The sequence below is a fragment of the Halichoerus grypus genome, chromosome 1, assembly GCF_964656455.1.
Source record: "Halichoerus grypus chromosome 1, mHalGry1.hap1.1, whole genome shotgun sequence".
Lineage (NCBI taxonomy): Eukaryota > Metazoa > Chordata > Mammalia > Carnivora > Phocidae > Halichoerus > Halichoerus grypus.
This window is the reverse complement of record NC_135712.1, coordinates 66,609,655-66,627,466: the sequence shown is the minus strand read 5'-3', so window position 1 is coordinate 66,627,466 and position 17,812 is coordinate 66,609,655. Positions and strand designations below refer to the sequence as shown.

The 17,812-nt window shown below is 38.3% G+C and overlaps 1 protein-coding gene and 1 long non-coding RNA gene across 4 annotated transcripts in view; both read right to left on the bottom strand.

Moving 5' to 3' along the window:
- The window catches only part of PARP15 (poly(ADP-ribose) polymerase family member 15), a 56,416-nt gene extending 38,869 nt beyond the window's left edge, over nucleotides 1-17,547 (bottom strand). Inside the window, exon 1 of one of the 2 annotated variants that reach the window (XM_078066662.1) lies at nucleotides 17,346-17,547. In XM_078066662.1, coding sequence (XP_077922788.1) covers nucleotides 17,346-17,348 — 3 coding nt within the window. In that variant the 5' untranslated portion in view covers nucleotides 17,349-17,547. Of the gene's footprint in view, nucleotides 1-16,051; nucleotides 16,400-17,345 lie in introns of those variants that run through there. The other variant, XM_078066669.1, reaches the window with a different exon arrangement.
- LOC118536697 (uncharacterized) lies at nucleotides 11-12,994 on the bottom strand. Of its 2 annotated transcripts, XR_013445536.1 has the most exons (4): nucleotides 9,871-12,994; nucleotides 8,767-9,002; nucleotides 3,028-3,135; nucleotides 11-2,164 (listed from the first exon to the last, which is right to left on the bottom strand). It is a non-coding gene; the product is annotated as an uncharacterized LOC118536697 (long non-coding RNA). The 2 variants fall into 2 exon arrangements; XR_004917792.2 differs by lacking the exon at nucleotides 3,028-3,135 and having other exon boundaries at nucleotides 9,871-12,989.
- Nucleotides 17,548-17,812: the final 265 nt, after the last annotated feature.

Genomic DNA, 17,812 nt, shown 5'->3' with positions numbered 1-17,812 from the left:
CTGTGGAGAAAACAGTAAAAATAATGACCCAATGCTATCTGGAGATTTTTCTCATATAACTATGAGAAATAACTATTAGATTCCACACCTCTCTAACTCAACTCATAATCCAACCCTAAGACTCAAAAACAAATAATTTACTATCACGATTTTTGAGCATCAACTATATTTAACTCCAAATGCCAGTGAGCTCTTTTACTTATTCCCCCAAGAATTGTAGCTTAGCAGACCCTGTTCATACCCTCTGGCTCTTACTATGTAAGGGCACTCTGGTCATATTTCCAGCTGTATTTCTTTTCTTTTCTTTTCTTTTTTTGGGGGGAGGGGCAGAGGGAGAAGGAGAGAGAGAATCTTAAGCAAGCTCCACACTTACACTGAGCCCTACCTGGGTCTCAATCCCAGGACCCTGAGATCATGACCTGAGCTGAAATCAAGAGTCTGATGCTCAACCAACTGAGCCACCCAGGCGGCCCTCCCACTGTATTTCTTGTCCCAGGACTTTCTGTAGTGCCAAAGCCTGCTTCCCTTCAGGTGTAGCAGAGAGGAATTGCAGGTAAATTAAGCAGCCCTCCTACCCCCCTCAAGCCCTCATCCAATGATTGACAGGAGTTCGTGTAAAACTCCCCAGCAACTTTGCCTCCCAGGTAGTACTCACTCTGAGTTTCCTTAGTGGGATTAAGCGGTAACGGATTTGATAACACACCCTATCAGTACCTTTTACTTCCCTATTTAGATCATTTGCACTTGAATCCTGTCTCAGGTTCTCTTCTGGGGGAACCCAAAGTAAGACATGGCCCTCAGTTCTCCATGATAATGCATTTGTAGTTTGACTATTACTCAGCCAAAGAATTTTAGAATTTAAAGGGTCATTAGAGATCATCTAGTACGGGAACTTCATTCTCCTGAAAAAAAAAAAAAAACTGTACAAAGAGATGAAACCACTCACTCAAAGTCAAAATATTAGCTAATGAAGGCACAATCTGTGAATCTGATCTTCACAGAATCTAGGAAGAGGAATTGATCTACCTGACTGTATTCTCACACTTACCAATGGTAATAACATGGCGCACATCACCTTCCCATCCCTATATATCTCGTCATCCACACCTGTGACAGACATTAATTGGTACCAACACTCTTTTTCAATCAATCCAGATAGACTTTCAGAAACTTGCTCAACACAAAGCTCCAGGCAACAACTATCGTTTGGTAAGTAACCCATGGGATTCTCTCTCTCCTTCTCCCTCTGCCCCTCCCCCCCAAAAAAGAAGTAACCCATGAAATGAAAGGTATTTTTCATGCCTGATCTAACTCAAAAAGGTTATGAATTTTCTTTCTTAAAACAATGTTAGAGAATTTTCCACACTCTACTTCCTATAACAAATAGAAAACTCCAGAAGGACTGGGAATGGGCTTCTTGAACAGTCCTTTTCCCTTGCTCAGGAATTTCATTCTTTATACTCTCCTGCATGTACTCTGGTATGTTTGGTGCAAGCATTATTAATGGCCTCCAACCCTGAGAATTCCTTGGGGTATAGACTTTTTCAAAGCATTGATGTGAAGAACAGAAAATCTAGAAGAACCAGCCACATTCTCTGTAAAATTTTTTTTTTCCTTTTCAATGTTATGGTTGGTGTCTTTAATTGTAGTAAGTTCTATTCATATCCTCCAAACAACCTGTTATTATGACTATCTTCTTGAATATATCAGACTCAATCAAAATCTTATCATCCTCTATGCTGTTTTTTATGTCTTCCCATGCTGTTGGCTTCACATTCAATTTGGTGACTTGATATTTAGAAATGATATGGCAGAAGTTTTTAGAAATGTCCTCATTCCAGGTTTTGATGACATTGATCTTTGTTCTTCCTTGAGTTCAGTGGCCATGGATTTGAATGTTACCTCTAGCCCCTTACAGCTGACTCGGGGCCATGTTACCTCACAGTGACATCTTCCCCTTTTATAATTTATCATTTCAATCAGGTGATGCTTCTTCTGCAAGATCTTCCATATGAGAGGATCCAGAGCCACCAGAAATGGTGCTGGCAACTTTCTCAGGGGCTTTTCCTTTCCATACAAGGCAATGCTGAAGTCACATAATATGGAAACACAGAGATGGGTCTTTCACTGAAGACAGGCTCTTGGGCCAAGTAGGCGTCCACCACTAAAAAATAAAAAGCAAAAGGTAGGTATTCAGACAAAATCTTTGGCATAAAAAGAAATCCTGAAACTAATGAGAGTCTGAAATATAGTATGTCTACCTAAAATAGTACCACTGTCAGGCAGCTCAATGAAAGATGTGAATGAATGCAACAGAGTTAATCCTCACCTAATGGAATAAAGTTTACTTTGCAGTGAAGGTTTGTACAATTAATCTGATTTTCCCATTGACATTCATTATGATATTGGAGAGGTAATTTTTTTCGAAAAAAAAAACCTGGCTCTTAAAGATTCAATAAATACACACAATAAAGCATAAGCAATTAAAAATGAACTGTTAGAAGTAAATACAATATTGGGGCGCCTGGTTGGCTCAGTTGGTTGAGCGTCTGACTCTTGATTTCAGCTTAGGTCATGATCTCAGGGTGGTGAGATCAAGCCCCGCGTCAGGCTCGGGGCTCAGCAAGGAGTCTTCTTGAGATTCTTTCCCTCTGTCCCTCCCCCTGAGCGCACTCTCTCCTCTCTCTCTCTCAAAATAAATAAATCTTTTAAAAAAAGAAATACAATATGATTTTTTAAAGGAATAGTTATAATAGTCAAAAACATTAAAAACAATTATGTGCTATAATCAAAAAGAGTAATAAAATTAGCTCTGATTCCCTAGAAGCAGAGCCTGAGATAGGATTCATGTGCAACTGAATTATTAAAGTTGTACCCTCAGGAAAAACGTGTAGGAAATGAGAAATAAAGACAGAGAATGTGGTTTAAGTAAAACCTGGTTTCTGCCTGATCCTGCAAGGACTTTGGAGTATATAAATTCATCATAGTATTGTCCCAAACTTGAAACAGGGAGCTGGGTTTTTGTACCTCCATACCAGTCCGTTATTTGTCTATGGGTCATCCTCGTTGGGTGAAGAATGTAAACTCCCAGGAATCTCCAGCCTCCAGACCTTTAGTCTCCCGAAGGCAATCCCTCTGGAGAAGGTTGTAAAAGTGTAAGTCCTTCAGAGCAATACACATAGCAGCTGGATTATGAGTGAACCTGATAAGTAAAAGAGACTCCAGGACATCTGGAGAAGCACCAAAGGAAAGGAAAAGCACTAAGGGAGGTCCAAAGAGTAACTGCACAAGTTTGGGAGAAGGATAATGTGGCTTAGCAGCTAAGTCATATAAAAATATCTAAGGGATTTTGACTGATGATAAACTCTGTATAAATCAACAGTGATGTAGCTGTATTTAAGAAGGGGAAAAAAAAAAAAGGTCACCAAACGCTGGGAAGAACATGGAGCAACGGGAACTCTCATTCATTTGCTGGTGGGAATGCAACATGGTACGCCCACTTTGGAAGGCAGTCTGGTAGCTTCTTACAAAACTAAACATACTCTTACCATATGATCCAGCATTTGTGCTTTGTGGTATTTACCTAAATGAGTTGAACACTTATGTCCACACAAAACTTGCACGAGTGTTTATAGCAGCAATATAGCTTTATTCATAATTACCAAAACTTGGAAGCAACCAAGATGTCCTTCAATAAGTGAATGGATAAATAATGGACAGGATGCCTCCATAAAATATTATTCAGAGATAAAAGAAATGAGCTATCAAGCTACCAAAAGACATGGAGGAAATATAATGCCTATGTTAAGCAAAGGAGCCCATCTGTAAGGGTACATATTATACAATTCCAACTACATGACATTTTGGAAAAGCCAAAACTGTGGGGATAGTAAAAACATCAGTGACTGCCTGCGGTTTGGAGGAAGGAGGGAGGGATGAGCAGGTGGAGCACGGGGGATTTTCAGGGCACTGAAATTATTCTGTATGAGACTGTCATTGAGGACACATGACATTGTGCATTTGTCAAAACCCAGAAAATCATCCAACACAGAGAGTGAACTCTAATATAATGGACTTTAGTTAATAATAATGTAGCAATACTTTTTCATCAATTGTAACAAAGGTACCACACTAATGCAAGATGTTAATATTAGGGAAAAAACTGTTTGGGGGTAGAAGGAATTCTCCTTACTTTCTGCTCAGTTGTTCTGTAAACCTAAAACTGCTCTAAAAATGAAGTCCATTCATTAAAAAAAAAAAAGGGTAATAATGAGATTTGGGGCTATAATAAGAAAAACTTAGTAATGAGAATATGTATGGTGAATAATAACCCTATTCTACTTTTCACTGGTGAAAACAGGCAATGCCTGGGGTATTGTACTTTGTTCAAGGTGCGAAACTTTGCACAGGGATTATGAAAACTGGCTATGGTGTTCAGAAGAGAGAAACTGATGCTGTAAAAGGACTCAAAACCATGAGGTTTTTTACATGAGGACATATAAAAGGAACTGAATATATTTAACTTGCAGAAGTACAGATAATAGGTAGGATGGAAGGCAGGGAGCCACACATCATAGTTGTCCTTAAACATTTGAAGGACCATCTTATAAAGGACTTATTTCTACAACTCTAAAAGGAAGAGCAAGGATAATAAGTAAAACATATTTGGGCTTCATACATTGCTAATTTTTTTTGTGTGTGTGTGATTAGAACTGTCCCAAAGTGGAATGGATCAACTTGGGGGACAGTGAGTTTGCAACCAAGCAGACTTAGTGGCCTGATCTTACATCTAAGCTAACTATTTTGCTTTTTTGTTGGGGGGCTGGGGGAGGGTTCTAAAGGAAATTCACAAGCCTGTTTTCAAATAAATGTTACCCAGTAGAAATAGTTTATTACAGTACTTTATGTCAGAAGTCATAACAAAATGAAGGACACTGACCTATCCAAACACCATTTAATAATAACACTTTACCCTGTAGCAGCTGAGACATATAGCTATCTAAAGCACAATTCATATCTAGTATTTCTCAACAAATTAGTAATGTGTTTTCCATTCTTTCCTACTTTGATAATTATAATAACTTTATTGACTGAATACCTGTTATGTGTCAGACAGTTCACAAATATTATCCTACTTTACCTTCACAGTGACTCTGTGAAGTTGATTTTATCTCCACTTTTTTAAATGAGGAAAGAGAATAAGGAAGTAATGTTACCATCGCTATCCAGCTAGTAAATTATAGAAGGATTTTAATATATACTTTTGGAGGTGCCTGGGTGGCTCAGTTGGTTAAGCATCTGACTCTTGATTTTGGCTCAGGTCATGATCTTGGGGTCATGAGATCGAGACCCACGCCAGGCTCCATGTTCAGCATGGAGTCTGCTTGAGAGTCTCTCCCTCTCTCTCTCTCTGCCCCTCTCCCCGCTCACTCAATCTCTCTCTCTCTCTCCCAAATAAATAAATAAATAAATAAAATCTTTTGAAATATATATATATACCTTCGGGATTTTTTTTTTTAAGATTTTGTTTATATTTATTTATTTATTTATTTAATTTGACAGAGAGAGAGGTAATGAGAGCAGGAACACAAGCAGGGGGAGTGGGAGAGGAAGAAGCAGACTCCCCACTGAGCAGGGAGCTTGATGTGGGGCTTGATCCCAGGACCCTGGGATCATGACCTGAGCTGAAGGCAGACGCTTACCGACTAAGCCACCCAGGCGCCCCTGGGATTCTTTTTTTTTTTTTTAGATTTTATTTATTTATTTGTCAGAGAGAGCAAGAGCACAAGCAGGGGGAGCAGCAGACAGAGGGAGAGGCAGGCTCCCCACTGAGCAGGGAGCCTGAGGCGGGTCTCGATCCCAGGACCCTGAGATCATGACCCAAGCTGAAGGCAGACACTTAACCATCTAAGACACCCAGGTGCCCTACCTTTGGGATTCTAAAGGCCAGTGGTGCTCTATTTCTATATAGAAGGCTTAGGTGTGACAACCCAGCTAGGAGTAGGGTAATAAATGGAATTTGTCTTGAAGCTGTACTTTCTTAGACTGTGTAAGTAAGATGGCACCCAATGATCCCTATGTCCTGGTAATCATGCCTTCGAATAGTTTCCTTCCATATTGTATCAGAGATGGTCTCTGTGACCAACAGAATATGGCACGAGTGATGCTATATCCCTTCGGAGGCTAGATTACAAAAGGCACTGCCGCCCTCCCCACGCCCTCATCTAACTCAGCGGGGGCAGCCGGCTGCCATGTCACGAACAGCCATATGGAGAGGCCCTCGTGGCAAGGAACGGAGGCCGCTGGCAGCACTTATGTGAGTGAACTTAGAAGAAACTCTCCAGTCCTCAGCAAGCCTTCCGATCCCTGCAGCCCCAACGAACAGGTTGATAGAAACCTCATCATAGATCCTCAGCCAGAATCACCCAATTAAGCTGCCCCCAAATCCCTGGCCTTCAGAAAGTATGAGATAATACATGCTTGCTATGTGAAGCCACTAAATTTGGTAGGCAGCAATAAAAAACTAACACAGACTGTATGCTTCTTCAGGATGGCTTGAAGGGGCAGGCTGGTGGAGATAGTGGGGATAACGTTAAAACCCCTCCCCCCCACCCTTTGTGTCAAAGTCATCGCTGAAAGCCAACCTCTAATGACGATATCAGCAATATGAATTTTTAAGGGTCTTAAAAAAATGAAAAACAAAAAATAAAAAAAAACAAAACCCCTCAAAACCCAACCAAACAAAACCAAAACAGAATAGAAAATGGAGTATATCAGTTCCTTAGCAGGAAATGCATGCTGTAGCAAAACTTTTTTTTCCAAATTGCAACAAATGTTTTTGTTTGCAAAGCAGATATGGGTTGGGATATAAAATATATAAATATTTTTAGGGTGCATTGTGGTTTACGAAAAGTTTGTAAACTGTTGCACTACGCTCCGTATCACTCTGCTTCCCCTGCTGGCTACTTCAGCTCACAATGGCTGGAATGCAGATCGAGGCTCTCAGCTAACCCAACCTGTACATGTTGTCTCCAGAGACGCTGAATATGCTTAGATATTAACCACTTACCAGAGTACACCCATAAAAAACTGTTAAAAAATAAAAAAAGCTCTTCAGATGTCAACACTAGTATTAAGGACTAGGTGACAAGTATGTGAATGAGATGGGACCTTCAGATTTTGCTAATTTGGGAGGTTGGTATGAGTCCTAAGGATACAGTTTTAAACGTAGAAGTCAGCTAAGTGATGGATACTGAATGTTTGTCTTCTCACAAAGTACCAATTAAAAATGTCCAGTGGTATCAATTCCTTGCTGTACGAAGAATCAGATATTATTTCAGTTTGGTCCTAAGACTATTAGCTTCTTAAACCACTACTGAAAGTTGAGCTCCTTTTCTCTCCAGAGAGCATCTCAATTTCTGGCTTTCCTGACTGACTGGTTTCCTTCGAAGCTATGTGAAGAAGACCCTAATTTCTGCTTCTCTTCTCTTGACCTCATTCATTCCCTAACCCCCCACCAGTCTTCTATCCCCACCTATAGTTTCAGGGATACTTTTTGGCTTCATCAACTCTTCTTAAGGATCATAGTTGGGAGAGGACGTGCAGGTGAAGTATGGCCATTAAAAATGATATTTATTTGGTATTTATTTATATTATCTAAAATATAAACTGTTTTTTGGCATAGGTTTTTTGGAGATTGTTACCACCCTTAAAGTGGTTCATTTAATTTTCTAAATTCTCATTGTACTCTTTGAGAAGTGATGATTCTGAATACATATTGAAGGTAGAGTGAACAGGGTTTCCTAAAGGATTGGGTATAGGATATGAGAGACTCCCAGGTTTTGGCCTCAGCAACTAGGAGGATGGAGTTCTCAGCAACTGAAATGGGAAAGCCTGTGGATAATGCAGGTTGGTGGCATAGGGTGAGGAGGATGGGGAGTTTTGTATTGGACATGTTGTATTTATGGCATATACTTTTAGACAATCAGGTGAAGAAATCTAGTAGGCAATGAGTATAGACCTTGGAGTTCATGAGAAAGTCTTGACTGCAAATATGAATTGGGAGTCACGGATACATAGACAGTATTTAAAGCCACTAGAGCACCAAGGAACTGAGTGAAGATAAAAAGGAGAAAAGAACTGAGCTCTACCCTAAAAGTTGAAGAAGAGAAGGTAAATGAGGAAAGAATGGGAATGAGCAGCTACTGAGGTAGAAAAAAAAACAAAGTGTGGCATCCTAGCAGCAAGTGAAGAAAGGCATTTGGAAGGAGACATTGATCATTGAATCAAATGCTACTAAGAGATCAAGTAAAATGAGGACTGCAAAGTGGCTAGTGAGTTTAGCAACACAAAGATCATTGGTGATCTTGACAAGAGCAATTTTGGTGGACTGATGGGGGTAAAAGCCTCTTCCAGAATGGATTTAAGAAAGAGTAAGAGGAGAGGAAATGGTATGTTTGAGACAAATTCAATTGAGAAATTTTCCTGCAAAGGGAAACAAAGAAATGAAGCAGTAACTATAGAGAAATTGAGGTCAAGAGAAGTTTTGCTGTCTGTTTTTTTGTTACTGCACAAAAAACAATTCTTCTGGCTACATCTTCACAGAGACCTGTTCAAAGCCTTGAGTTAATTCATGGCATATTCCAGTAAGAATGGGTGGCTTTGATGGATTTCCTAATCATTTGTGTGGCCTCTAAGTTGACTTCATTTGTGCATGAAATGGTTAATAATAACTGTAAAGATCAAGAAAGAAGAGAAATTGATTACCTTTGTAGTCAGAAAACTCAACCAGGGCTGAACTCTTCTCTGGGAAAAGCTGCACATTGGTTACTCCTTCTCTTCCATTTGTGGGGTTCTCAAAGAAAGTTGTTATGTAACTCTTATCAACACAAGGTGGCAAATTTTCAACCCTGATGGTTCTTGTCAGTTCCAGAAGTCTTGGGAAAATCTGAAATTGCTGAACTCTATTGTGTCCGACAAAAACATAACAGATGTCCTGACATCTACAAATAAAAATCAGTTTGTTGGTACTATAATTTCATTTCATAGCAAAAGAAAACAGATTTGAAAGAGTAATTTGATTTAGAGGCTGTAACTAAGAATTAAAATTTAGATACTATATTTCTACATAAATTTAAATTTCACAGTGTCAACTTCAACCTATCCCACATTGCTTACTGTGAGTGCATGAGTGCACAGCTATCATTAACAGTGGCCTCCACTTAAGACCATTTTGGGAACATAGATCAATAGCTACCTTTCTAGATGAAATCAAGTATGTGCAGTCACTTTGTAAGCTGATAATAATAATGATGATGATTATAATACAATATTGTTTCCTAAATCTAATTTCTCTCTCCCCCACCCCCGCTTTACTTGACCATATCTTGGTCTCTATTTGGACATATCATCGTCATAAAAATAAACTCCTATAACTATTAAGCTCATGGGATATTTGAGGGCACATTCACAATGGTTAAGAAAATACACTCAGAAGTCAGAATGTCTAATTTGGAATTCTGATTCAAATACTTACTAGCTGTGTGACTGTGACCAAGTCATTTAATATTCTTGAAACCTGGATTTCTTCATCTGTAAAATGGGGATAATAATGTACCTATCTCATAGTGCTACATGTTTTGAGATGAAGTAAGTAAAAACTCAGCACAGTGCTTAGCATAGAGCAAGGCGCTTGATAAATGCTAGGTATTAGTAGTACCAGAAGGAATAATACAGAATCCCTTGGCAATTATCTTACCGGGAGTTAGAGCACAACTTTTAAACAAAACCCACTGTGGGATGCCTGGAATCTCAAAGTAGTATACAACCACAATTTGCAAATGAAAGGTTAAAAGGTATTGTCTGTCTTACCAGTATTTTTGGAGAAAAGTCATGACAGCAACTTTAATATTGGGTATTACTTCCACCCTGAAGTCACCATTGGCTTCTGACAGGCCACTAATCAACTCCATAAGCAAGGAGAGCACATTCTCCGTCATGGTGTCTTGGATATTGTGAAATGCAACCAAAAGGGAGGCTTGTGAAGGGTCTTTTGAAAATTCACCTATTTCATCCACTTCCAATTCATCTGTTTTATCCACTCTTCTGAAAAGCATTACTTTTGTACTGAGGTCTTCCAACTTAGCAATTGTGAGAGAGACAGAAACACTTAAGATGTTAGTTTTTACATCTGATTTGAGATTTGAAAGGATTTGGCCTTTATATTACTTTCCGATGTTTTAAATGCTTTGGAAGAAAATAGATTTCACTCATTGCCTTATTAAAAAAAAAAGATAGTAATTCTGGCTAAATGATTGCATAAAGTTAACCCTTATTCTTTGTTAAGTCAGATTTACTCACCAAATCACAGGGAAAAAAATAACAAACATGACAATAAATAATGATGTTCTTCCACTGACATAAATTACTAGAGCTACAACTCATTACTGAAAAGAAAGAAGTTTTTATTACTGCAAAATGAAAGGGCAATCTATAGATAACCAAAATAAAAAATGCTGCATATTCACAAAGAAGACTGGGTATGGGGTAGCCATTTATGGGGAGAGCAGAGATTATTACTTTCATTTTTCATTGTTCTTAACACTTGAAAGAGAAATAAAGGAACTTTTAGCATGATAAAGAGGCTTACTCTGAACTCAGAAGAGTAGTGAAAAAACAAAATAAAACAAAAACTAAAAATGTGCTCTGTTGCCACTTCTATTTGATATATTTTTCAGATTCCTCCTGGCCATCAAGATAAGGTGGCAAAAAGAAATGACGATAAATATAGCAATGGAAAAGATACCAAAACCAATCATTTTTTACAAATACTACAGCCACATATTGTGAAAGATTTTAAAATCATCAACACCATCAACAAAGTGAAAAGACAACCCACAGAATGGGCGAAAGGATTTGCAAATCATAGTTGATAAAGGACTTGTATCTGGAATATATAAAGAACTCTTACAACTCAACAATAAAAAAAGCAAATAATCGAGTTTAAAAATAGGCAAAGGATTTGAATAGACACCTCTCCAAGGATGATATACACATGGCCAATAAGGACATAATAAAATGTTGAACATCATTAGTCATTAAGAGAATGAAAATCAAAACCACAGTGAGATATCACTTCACAACTGCTAGAATAACTAAAATTTTAAAAGATGGACAATAACAAGTGTTGACAAGGATGTGGAGAAATTGGAACCCTCATATCTTGCTGGTGGGACTGTAACATGGTACAACCACTTAGGAAAACAGTTTTGCAATTCCTCAAAAAGTTAGAGTTACCATATGACCCACATGTTTTTACACCCAGATAGGAATATACCCAAGTGCCATGAAACATGTCCACACAAAAACTTGTTCACAAATGCTATGGACAGAATGTTTGTGTGCCCCCAAAATTCAGATGTTAAAGTCCTAATCCTCAATGTGATTGATGGTATTTGGAGATGGGGTCAGATGGGAAGTAATTAGGTTTAGATGAGGTCATGAAAGTGAAACCACCATGAAAGAATTAGTGTCCTTATAAGATGAAAAGACCAGAGCTCTCTGCCAAGTGAGAAAATAGCAAGAGGGGTCATCTGCAAATCAGGAAGAGGGTCCTCACCAAGAACTCCTGACCTCAGACTTCCAGCCTCCAGACTATGAGAAATCAGTGTTGTTTAAGCCACCCAGTCTATGGTATTTTTTCTAGCAGCCCAAGTTGCCTGAGACAACAAATGTTCATAGCAGCATTATTCACAATAGTCAAAAAGTAAAAATAACCAAATGTCCGTCAGATGACGAATGGATAAATAAAAAGTTGTACATCCATACAATGGAATATTATCTGGCAATAAAAAGTAGCAAAGTTTTGATATATTCATCAACATTAAGGAAGCTTGAAAACATGCTAAGTGAAAGAAGTCAGTGGCAAAAGGCCACATACTATATGATCTTATTTATATGAAATGTCCAAAATACATAAATTCACAAAGACTGAAGTATATTAGTGGTTACCACGATCTATGGGGAGGAGGGAAATGGGAGTGACTGCAAATGCACTTCAGAGTTTCTCTGGGGTGATGAAAATTTCTAAAAATAGATAGTGGTGAACACTGTGAATATACTAAAAACCATTGAATTGTACACCTTTAAAGAGTGAATTTTATGGCATGTAAGTTATATCTCAAAACTGTTATTAAAAAACAAGAATCAATAAATCAATTCTTAGAGAAAATGTAGATAAGGATATATGAGATCACTTTAAGAGAATTACTAATGGTGAAAATAAAGTCTTGATAGATATTCTCTGCACTTGCATAAATACATTACAAGTGATAATACTCTCCAAGTTATAGATATAATATATAAAATCTCTTAATTCAAGTCCAATTAAGATACCAATATGGTAATTTATAAAATTTGACAAAATGAAAGTAAAATGTATTTTAAAAAATAAGACAATACCTGGGCACTTCTGCACAGACATTTTTCCAAAGAAGGCATTCAAATGGCGAACAGACACATGAAAAAGTGCTCAACATCACTCAGCATCAGGGAAATCCAAATCAAAACCTCAATGAGATACCACCTCACACCAGTCAGAATGGCTAAAATTAACAATTCAGGAAACGACAGATGTTGGCGAGGATGTGGAGAAAGGAGAACCCTCTTACACTGTTGGTGGGAATGCAAGCTGGTGCAGCCACTCTGGAGAACAGTATGGAGGTTCCTCAAAAAGTTGAAAATAGAGCTACCCTACGACCCAGCAAATGCACTACTGGGTATTTACCCCAAAGATACAAATGTAGCGATCCGAAGGGGTACGTGCACCCCAATGTTCATAGCAGCAATGTCCACAATAGCCAAACTTTGGAAAGAGCCAAGATGTCCATCAACAGATGAATGGATAAAGATGTGGTATATATACACAATGGAATATTATGCAGCCATCAAAAAACACGAAATCTTGCCATTTGCAATGACGTGGATAGAACTAGAGGATATTATGCTAAACGAAATAAGTCAATCAGAGAAAGACAAGTATCATATGATCTCACTGATATGAGGAATTCTTAATCTCAGGAAACAAACTGAGGGTTGCTGGAGTGGTGGGGGGTGGGAGGGATGGGTGGCTGGGTGATAGACATTGGGGAGGGTATGTGCTATGGTGAGCACTGTGAATTGTATAAGACTCATGAATCACAGACCTGTACCTCTGAAAAAAAGAATACATTACATGTTTTAAAAAAAAAAAAGGAAAGAAGATAGTAGGAAGGGAAAAATGAAGCAGGGGGGGAATCAGAGTGGGAGATGAACCATGAGAGACGATGGACTTTGAGACATAAACTGAGGGTTTTAGAGGGGAGGGAGGTGGGGGGATGGGTTAGCCCGGTGATGGGTATTAAGGAGGGCATGTACTGAATGGAGCACTGGGTGTTATTTGCAAACAATGAATCATGGAACACTACATCAAAAAGGAGTGATGTAATGTATGGTGACATAACATAATAAAATTAAAAAAAACAAAAACAAGACAATACCAAATGAAATGCACTTTTACACTTTAAAATGCATCTTTTCACAGACTGGAAGAAAATATTTGCAAAAGACATAACTGATAAAAAAAAAACTGTTATCCAAAAACATAAAGAACTCTTACAATTTAACAATAAGAAAGCAACCTGGGGCACCTGGGTGGCTTAGTCGGTGAAGCATCTGCCTTCGACCCAGGTCATGATCCCAGGGTCCTGGGATCAAGTCCATATTGCACTCCCTGCTTAGCAGGGAGTCTGCTTCACCCTCTCCCTCTGCTCCTCCCCCCTGCTCATGCTCTCTCTCTCTCTCTCTCACGCTCTCTCTCTCTCAAATAAATAAATAAAATCTAAAAAAAAAAGAAAACAGCCTGATTTTAAAATGGGCAAAAGACCTCAACAGACACCTCACCAAAGAATATATACAGATGACAAATGAATATATGAAAAGATGCTCAATATCTTATGTCATTGGGGAAATGTAAATTAGAATAACAATGAGATACCACTACACACCTAGTGGAATGGTGATAACATACCGAACGCAGGCAAGGGATGTGGAGCAACAGGAACTCTCATGTATAGCTGGTGGGAATGAAAATGGTGTTCACTTTGCAAGACAGTTTGATAGTTTCTTATAAAACTAACATATTTTTCCCATACAATCCAGCAATCATGCTGCTTAAAGAGTTAAAAATTTATGTCTATACAAAAACCTACACATGGATGATTATAGCAGCTTTATTCATAATTGCCAAAATTTGGAGGCAACTAAGATGTTCTACAATAGGTAAATGGATAAATATATGGTCCATTCAGACAATGGAATATTGTTCAGTGCTAAAAATAAATGAGCTCTCAAGCCTAAAAAAATGTGGAGGAAACTTAAATGCATATTACTAAGTGAAACAAGCCAATCTGAAAAGGCTAATAACATATGATTCCAACTATATAACATTTTGGAGGCAAAACTATGGAGACAGTAAAAAGATCAGTGGGTGCCAAGAATTAGAGGAGAGGGAAGGATGAACAGCAGAGCACAGAGGATTTCTAGGGCAGTGAACCTATTTTGTATGATACTATAATGGTGGATGTATGTTATTAAACATTTGTCAAAACTCAATAGAATGTACAACACCAGGATCAAGCTCTAATGTAAACTATGAACTTTGATAATAATGTGTCGATGTAGATTCACCAATTGTAACAAATGCACCACGCTGGTGTGAGATATTGATAATGGGGGAGTTAGGGGCAGAGCAGGTGGTATATGGGAACTTTCTGTATCCTCCACCCAATTTTTTTTAATGCATCATTAAGTAGTAATTATAAAGCTAAATAGTTCTAAATTAAGAATAGATGATATGACAGGAGGTACAATAGAAATTTCAGATATAAACCTTAATCTATCAAAAAGCTTAACATGAAGTATTAAGAGGAATAAGAAAGTAAAGAGATGAATCATAATTTAATAAATATTGTTGGGATATTAGTTTTCATTATGAAGAAAATTAGATATAAATTCATATGTCATAATCAACAACTAACTACAATAATATTAGCCCCCAATGGGTTAAAAGTGTTAACTTTAAACACTCCAAAAGTAGGGACACCTGGGTGGCTCAGCGGTTAAGCACCCAACTCTTGACTTTGGCTCAGGTCATGATTTCAGGGTTGTGAGATTAAGCCCCATGTGGGGCTCTGCTGAACTTAGAGCCTGCTTAAGATTCTCTCTTTCCCTCTCCCTCTCCCCTTCCCCAACTGCTCATGATCTCTTGCTCTCTTAAAAAAAAAAACACTCCAAAAGTAATAGATTAAAAGTTCTATATTTATATATTTCTATAAATCTATATAATATGTAATATTATAAATTTCAATATATCAATATAGATTCTATATTTATATATTTATACATGTTTATAAATATAAGAACTTTTATTCTACTTCTTCTGGAATGACAAACAGATCCATCGAGGGGAATTAACAATCCTAAATATATATACACCTAATAACAGACTTTCAAAACATACAAAGCCCAAATGGATAGAACTCCAAGGAGAAATAAGTCTACAATTATACTTCGGGATTTCAGCATCCTTTCTCAGTAATTGATAGTTCAACTAGTCATAACATCAGTAAGGATATGAGGACTTGAACAACACTTTCAATCAACTTAATCTAATGGATGCTGATAGAACACTTCACCCAACAACAACAGAACACACTTTGAACTGTCCATGGGAATGTATTTATCAAGATAGACCATATTCTGTCCAGAAAACAAATCTCAACTTATAAATTTAAAAGGATTCAAATAACACAAAGCATGTTCTCCAATCACTGTGGAATTAAATTAGAAAGCAACAGCAAATTAGCAATAGGTCTAACTACATGGATGAAACTCAACTGCATTATGCTAAGTGAAAGAAGCAAGGCTCAAAAGACCATGTGCTGCATGGTTCCACTTCTATGACATTCTGGAACTATAGGGACCAAAATTTGACCAGTATTTGCCAGGGACTCACCTTGAGTGAAGAGGTTGATTACAAAGGAACCAGTGGGAATTTGGGGGGGGGGGGTTGATGAAACTTTTTAATATCTTTATCTCTTTTATCTCTTGTGGTTGTTACAAGATTGTATCCATCTGTCAAAACTCACAGAACTGTACATTAAAAAGTATGAATTTGCTGTATGTAAATTATACCTTAATTTTTAAAATGAAAGGAAGTCAACAGCATTCATATACACAAATAGAAGATACAGTGAATGAAAAACCTCATGTACAGTAGAAAAAAAAAGATAAAATGTTTAGAAACAAACTTAACAAGAAAATATTCTATGTAAGAAAACTATAAACACTCTTTAAAGACACAAAAGTAAACCAGAACAAAGAAATGGCATCCTTTGTTCTTGGTTAGAACATCTCAACACCATCTCAAGATGTCAGCTGTCTGTAATTTATAAGTTTAATGCAAATCCAATACAAATCCCAATGGGAGCTTTTTTTGCCACTGATCATAAATCAGAAGTCAATCCTAAAGTTCCTAAGTAAAGATAAGCACAAAAGAATAGCTAGGAAAACAGCGGGAAGGAAGAGTTGTTAGGGGAACTAGCCCTGACATTAGAATATATAACAGAGCCTCTCTGCAACAGATGAATAAACATGTCAATGGAATAGAAGTTCTAGAAACAGTCAAAATACATATAAAAATCTAGTATATGATAAAGGTGGTATCTCAAGTTACTAAGGCAGTACTAATCTTTTTAATAAATGGTGTTGGGACAACTGGATACCCATGTGGAAAAAAGACAAAATTTGATCCATTCCTCAAACCATAAACAAGAATAAACTCCAAATGTATCAAAGATCTAAATGTAAAAAATAAAGCATTACAAATAAAATGGATGACTATAACCTCGGTGATGGCGAAAGCTTTTAAAATATGACCAAAATTCCAAATGCAAGAAAATAAAAAATTGGTAAATTTTACCATAAAAATAAAAACCGTTTGCATGGGGGAAAAGCCACCACCAGCAAGCTCAGAAGACAAATGACAAACTGAAAGGAAACAGCCATAACATATATCACAGATGAAAGATTACTATCCCTAATTTATAAGGCACTTGTAAAAACTGCGGGGAAAGGGACCAAAGATTCCATGGAAAACGATGCCCCGCACTCTACTCTCTTCCCGGACAAGTCAGGGTGGTAAGCTCCTCCCCAGGGAGAGGGGGTTCGAGGGCCGTGGGGTCTCCGCGCAGTCCCGTGCTGCAATGTCCCGCGCCGCCCTCCGCACTCCCGCCCCTGGCGCCCCTCACCATCCTCCCGGAGGAAGGGCGCCAGCCAGCGGGGCGGGCTGCCGGGCTGCGGCGGACCTCACGCTCTTGGCCTCCCGATCTCCTGCGCTCCGTGCACACAGGCGCAAGTTCGTGCCCAAGTTCTTCCGACGTCCGGGGGTCTGGGCCCGGGGGAGCAGGGTGCAGCCCTCCCCAGCTCCGCACCTCCGCTCACGCGGCCCCGGCCCCACCCAACGGGCTCGTGCCTTTTCTTTCACTTTCTTTTCTCTGAAAATTACTGCCTACGTTGTGGTTTTATGGTCTGAAACAGCGCCTCAAGATTATATCACCCATTTGGGACAGACGTTGCTGTCAGACAAGTTCTGGGTCCAAATTCTGGGCTCTGCGATTCATCAGGTGTGTAACCCCAGTAATTAAATCTGTGCAGTGGATTTAGCTACTTCCTATTATGATGGGGATTAAAGGAGGCAAAGTCTGAAATACTCTTC